Below are 6,826 nucleotides of genomic sequence, written 5' to 3' on the forward strand. Positions count from 1 at the left end.
TTCAATTCCGATATGAGCATCCAATGTAGTGTATTCATATTCGGATGTTCTTGAGCGTTTTGCAACACTATCGATATTCTCATCATATGTTTTGCTCTTTTTCCATTTTTAGTTATCTTTCACGACATTTCAAAACTCAGTAAACATAAATCCTTCTTATTTTCTTGTTGGTACACTTTTATAGTTTTCTTCAAAATCACATCATTTTCTCCATTTTGCCATTGACGTTTCATATTTTATACAAATCATTAAACAACATGAATTCATTGTTTGTTTTCCCCCATTTGGAATACACTTGGTCTTTTGTTAGATATTCTCATTGCTTCATTCCTTTGTGGAGCCTTTTTGTAACTTGCCTCCAAAAATGATCATGTTTTTGGTTTTTTCAAACCTTCGCATCTTCGGAAACATCGATCCATACATGTTCCAATGCTAGCACTTCTACGGTTCCCATGTTTAAGTCGCCGTCTTCTCTTTTCTTTTATTAAGTGCTTTGGCGGGTTGAGTTTCTTGACTAATTCGGGTTCAGAATTGCTCTTGACTTTCTTGAAAGAATTCGGGTTGAGACAAAACATCAAAGGAATTAAATTTGGTGTCAAATAATATTTGTGGTTGTGTATGGTTGTGTGGTTTCAAGAAGCGCGCTTGTTGTGACCGTTGCACGGTTTCATTGCGTTGCGATGGCCTAAGCGCAACAAATGTGTGGGGCGAAGGGACCTACATGATATGAGGTGATGCGTGCGCATCTAAGCAAATCCTGCGCATTACACTTTGGCGCATCCTGGTTCTGGCCCATCTTACTTAGAAAATACTTAAAATCTAATAAAGCCCATGCAAATGCAATTGTTTAATTATTGTCCGACCCTACTTCTACCCTAGATACTTGCGTATAAGAATACTAACCGACACAGCACCACAATCACACGGCAATCTTTTTCTTCTCTCAATCATTATCGATGAGTAATTACTACTCCATTTTGCATGATTATGGTAAACTTCCGTTTTGCGTTTTGAGTTTTGAGTAATTACTATTAGGTTTGTTTTCCCTTTGCATATGACATGAATATTAGATTTCGGTTTCATTTTATATGCTTAATGTTTATGATGTTTTAGTTAGTTATTGGTAAACATGAATTTCGCTTTCTGCTTAAATTTAACAAACACACATACACAGATATATATATATATATATATATATATATATATATATATATATATATATATATATATATATATATATATATATATTTTACATGACATTACATTTTTGGCCTCTAAGAGTATTTTCCTATAGTTTATTTTCCTATAGTTTGGTCCTTACTTGAGAATTTTGTAATGGTTTTGTTCAATATTCCAATAAAAAGGACTATATTTTTTGGGAAAAAAATTACAATAACCAACTATATTCATGAATAAAGAATTGTCCTATTATTTGGAGCATGGATAAAAAATGATTAAAGAACCTCATTTGAGGACCAAAATTGTATAAACTTTTTTCGTGACAAAAACTTCAAAAAGAAACTATACCCATGGTGGTTATTTGGTATTTTTTCCCGATTATAAACTTATTTTTGTTTAGGGATGTCAACGGGGCAAACGGGACGGGGAGTGCATTCCCCTCCCTCGCCCCCGAAATTTCCCCGTTCCCCCGTCCTCGCCCCGCCCCTAAAATGTTCAGTCTTCCAACCCCCGTCCCCACCCCCGAATCCTTTTATTACCCCTACCCTGCCCCCAATTGATTTTGGGTTGTCTTTTTTTTTTTTGGCTAAAAGAACTTGTTATTTAGACTAAAAGAAGCTATTTTTTAGGTAACAAATAATTATTTATAGCAGAATTTTACATGTTAAAAATAAAAAAGTTATGACATCTTAAAAACATTATACTAACAACTTAAAGACATGTTTTTGATTAATTTTGGAAGCTCAAAATCATATTATTGTTTATTATATTTATATAATTAATATATGTGTAATTTATTAACGGGGTCCCCATGGGGGTTTCGGGACGGGATTGCCTACCTCCGCCCCCGCCCCCAAAATAAAAACGGTGGTTAACCTTGCCCCCGCCCCGTCCCCGCCCCCGATTTTTTTAAAAAAATTCCCCAAACGGGACGGGGCCCCCACGGGAACGGGGTCTCACGGGACTTTTTGACATCCCTATTTTTGTTGGTATAGTTACATTGTCGTTGCTCTGAAATAGGCCAATGGTCTCCCGTTATTGCATAGAAACCTATTTTTGTTGGTATGGTTATGATGTGGCTACTTTATTAATGTTTCAAGGTTAGAATATACAAGGTTTAATGACCATATCACATATGAATAACAAACTATCTGATCTAAGTTTTAATTGTGTTCAATACAACCGTAAACATTTTTTTTCCAATCTTACATTTGTAACCTACTATAGCAGGTTTAACAAGTTCCATGTCTATGTGTCATCCACCTTGGCATCATATGTGGTATTTTTTATGAACTTCCAAAAGATGCCAACATATCAACTTAAAGTGATGTTGTGTTAACAACCTATGGAATTGTAGCTTCAAAATTTTCATATGAGGTAATCAATCATGCTACAAAGAACAAAGTTTAGCACATGTAAAGAAGGAAAAAGTTTAGCACATATAAAGGGCTTAAGTTTGGTCTAGAACATTTTAAGACTAACAATTCTAAGAGGAACAAAGTTTCGCATAGACAAAGAAGGCAAAGAAGGTAGGTTAGAAATTATAACTTTGAATCGTCGTATTTAAAGTAAGTTACAAAAAATGTCCCTGTATATCCTTTTTTTCTGCAACTTGGGTCCCAAAAAAGTTCATTTTGCAATTTTTGTCCTTATTTGAGATTTTCCTAACTATCTTTGTTTCATCATTTAATGTTTTTATGATTTGGGTATCTATTCCAAATAAAATGATTATGTTACCCTTCTTTTTGTTCACATACATATATTAGTTCTCCCACTTTCATGTAGGTAATATATTGTTAATAAACAAAATCCAAAAAAGACATTCGTGAGTCTCTTTTTAAGAGATCAAAGGTACCCCATTTTACAATTTTGTACTCTCTTGTCTTTTTTGGTAGCTAACAATCCTTTTTTATAAACATAGGTAAATTTTGATCAATTTGTTAAAACAAGGGCGTGTTCTTGATAACTATGAATATTGCATTCTCGAGACAAGAGAGTTACTTTTACACCTTCTACAATCGAGGATATACTGATAAGTGGTTGGACAAACTTGGGATATATGATAATATGTAGCATCTTTTGATGTTTAGTTAATCTGAATGTTGTTTTTCATTACCATTGTGCTAGATAAAAGGTTAAGTTGCTTTTGATGACAATTTGAGGTTCATAAGTTGTAGGATGCTAAATCGGTTCACAAAGTTTGTAGATGATCTTGGAGGCTACAATGGTGAGTCTGAACTTTGCATACGATTTCTTTACCCATGGTTCTTAAAATACTTATATTAGACTCATTCCATATGTATTACATTTATTTATCATTTGGAATATGATTATTTTTATTTAACATATTGTATATTGTGTAATTGAATGTCTTATTTGTATATGATATGTTGTTTTGTATCATATTTGAATATTACTACTTAGAAAAATATATATATATTTTTTAAAAAATATGTCAAAAATACGACATTGTCAAACATTTTAAAAAATGTCAAACATTTACGACATAAAAATAGTCTCTTGTAAAAATATGTGGTAAATATAATATATAACATACAAATGATTGTCCTCTTTATTTATAACTAAAGTTTTAATTACATAGATTTGAATGTTATTAGGTAGGAGAGAGTCATTTCCTCCCAACCCACTGAACCCACTGTCACATCACTTTTTCTTCTTTTATTTTTCTTCATCTTTCCGAACTTACAACACACATAAATCCTATCTTTTTGAACCCACTCAACCCACTCAATTAAAAAAAATACAAAACAATCAAATGTAAAATCTTAATTAGCAATAGAGTTATCGGCGGTACCACTCCCGCTTCAACGAGTGGGTTGATTGGTTTCACTAACCCACTTCTTCATCTCTCTCTACTTTCTGTTTCTTATTTTCTTTTGTACCATGTGTTTTAAAACTTGTACCTTAGTTGTTTTGTATTTTTTTTAATTGAGTGGGTTGAGTGGGTTCAAAAAGATAAGATTTCCGTGTGTTGTGGGTTGGGAAAGATGAAGAAAAAGAAGAGACAAAAACTGATGTGACAGTGGGTTCGGTGGGTTGGGAGGGAACGACTCCCTCCTCCACATCAGTTTTTGTCTCTTCTTTTTCTTCATCTTTCTCAACCCACAACACACGGAAATCCTATCTTTTTGAACTCACCCAACCCACTCAATTAAAAAAAATACAAAACAACTAAGGTACAAGTTTTAAAACACATGGTACAAGAGAAAGTAAGAAACAGAAAGTAGAGAAAGATGATGAAGTGGGTTAGCGAAACCAATCAACTCACTCGTTGAAGCGGGAGTGGTACCGCTGATAACTATATTGTTAATTAAGATTTTACATTTGATTGTTTTGTATTTTTTTTAATTGAGTGAGTTGAATGGATTCAAAAAGATATGATTTTTGTATGTTGTGAGTTCGGAAAAATAAAAAAAAAACAAAAAAGAAAAATTGATATGACAATGGATTCAGTGGGTTGAGAGAGAATAATTCCCTCCTCCCTTATAGCTTTTAGTGAGAAGCAATACATATTTATTAAAAGTCTATTTTCTAACATTGGATTGAGCGAGAACTGATACAATTAACCGGTTAAAAGGCCTGAAGCAAACTTTTCCCCACCTCTAACCCGGTTCAAACCTTTACACCAGCCACGACTGCCACGTTAACTTATATTTTCGACCAAAAAGAAAAGTTATACATCGGCTTCGACGCTTCGTCATTGTTGTGGATAAGGCTCACAGCGTTTTGTTGACAAGTGGCAAACTCATTCACTCTCCCGCCAACACGTACTCATTAACTTTCTTCTTCTTTTGCATTTAAAATTAATGTACGTACAACTCCTCAAGCAAAAAACTCAAAAAATGCAGACAACAATGATGGGTGTCAAGAACGACAACATGCATGCCACCGTCGAGCCACAGCGTTTAAGGGACAAAAAGGTAAGGGAACTGGTTTCCGAAAAGCGGAGGCTGGTGGAGGTTCCGTACACGGCCACCCTATCCCACACCATGAACGCGCTGGTGGCTAACCAGGTGGTGGCGATGCCGGTGGCTGCACCACCTGGACATTGGATTGGAGCCGGTGGATCCATGATATTAGAGTCTGATAAGCATACAGGTTCTGTCAGGAAACATTATATAGGAATGATAACGATGTTAGATATACTAGCCCATATCGCCGGCGACAACCCCGACGACAATGGCGACCATTCAGATATGGAGCAGAGGATGGCGGTTCCGGTATCCTCAGTTATCGGTCATTGCCTCGAAAGTCTCAGCCTTTGGACACTCAATCCTAGCACCAGGTACGTTGGTTATTTTTCTTCGATTCTTTGTCAAATTTTTATGTATAGAAGTTGCAAGTTAGCAATGGATATGATTTTCCGACGACTTTCATACAAATGAGTTGAACTTGCAGCATTATGGATTGTATGGAGGTGCTTAGCAAAGGAATCCATCGTGCTTTAGTGCCACTCGATAGTACCATGGAAAACGTATCCGGAGTCGAGCTTGTGGAGTCGGCGTCGTCGTACAGGATGCTCACACAAATGGACCTTATGAGGTTCTTAAAAGGACATGAGTCCGATCTCAAACACGTACTTGATCGAACTCTAAACGACCTTGGAGCATTGGTGGAACCCATCTTCGGTGTCACCGATCATACCAAAGTCATCGACGCCATCAAATCCATGAGAGCTGGTTCTCTCAACGCTGTCCCCATCGTCGAATCTTCCAATCCGGCTACAGAAGATCACTCACAACTCGTTAATGTAAGATTGTAAGCCCACCACTTCATTTCAAATCATAATACACATTAAAATGACGAAATAGTTTCTTTCAGGGAAAAGGAAGGAAGTTGATCGGTACGTTCTCGGCGACTGATCTGAGAGGTTGTCCGGTTTCTCATCTACAGTCTTGGTTGAAGGCGAGTGTTATGGAGTACACCAGGAGCTTGTTGTCAGTGTCTGCTAACATGGCGGGGTCGTCTCCGAGGGAGCTAGTGACTAGCTATGCTGAATCGCCACTGGCGGAGGTGGTCGATAAAGTGGTGGTGAACCATGTTCACCGTGTTTGGGTGGTGGACCGTGACGGGCGGCTCGAGGGTCTGGTTTCGCTCACGGATATTATCAGAGTGATTAGGACTTCATTATTAGAATAGATAGTTGTAAATGACGGAGGATAATTGTGTTCTTGTTTTTGTATTTCTAGGCGAGTTTCGATTGTTTAAGCTGTTATACTTTTTTTTTTTTTTTTTTGGTATAGTTATAGAAAATGAAAATAAAAAATTAAATTCAGACGACAAAAAGTTATAGTTATTACTTATTACATACATGTTAAAGACGTGGTTTGTTTTCTTCAATGTTGTCCTGTAATGAAAATTAAGTTACTAGTTTCTTGGTTTGATTATATTGGATTTCTTGGTTTGATTATATTGGAGATGAAACAGTAATAATTTTTTAGTAGATAATAGAAAAAATAATTCTTCAGAAAAATGATTATTTAAGAAAAATTAACAATTAAGTCACAATCTTTTTCTGAATAAAAAACCTTATAAATTGATAAATTTATTCGTTTTATTTTCTTTTGATATTTTTAGCAAATCATATGACGAAATTATTAATTTTTCAAGATAATCTTTTTTTGAA

General features: G+C 35.4%; 1 protein-coding gene across 1 annotated transcript; it reads left to right on the plus strand.

Moving 5' to 3' along the window:
• Window positions 1-5,042: 5,042 nt before the first annotated feature.
• LOC145168672 (Cystathionine beta-synthase (CBS) protein) lies at window positions 5,043-6,430 on the plus strand. Its single transcript, XM_079087421.1, has 3 exons — window positions 5,043-5,485; window positions 5,599-5,950; window positions 6,022-6,430. The coding sequence occupies exons 1-3, from the start codon at window positions 5,043-5,045 to the stop codon at window positions 6,337-6,339; spliced, it is 1,113 nt and encodes a 370-aa protein (XP_078943547.1). The 3' UTR covers window positions 6,340-6,430.
• Window positions 6,431-6,826: the final 396 nt, after the last annotated feature.

Source organism: Lactuca virosa, chromosome 4 (genome assembly GCF_052849685.1).
Source record: "Lactuca virosa cultivar CGN04683 chromosome 4, Lactuca_virosa_CGN04683_v6, whole genome shotgun sequence".
In the NCBI taxonomy this organism is placed as follows: domain Eukaryota; kingdom Viridiplantae; phylum Streptophyta; class Magnoliopsida; order Asterales; family Asteraceae; genus Lactuca; species Lactuca virosa.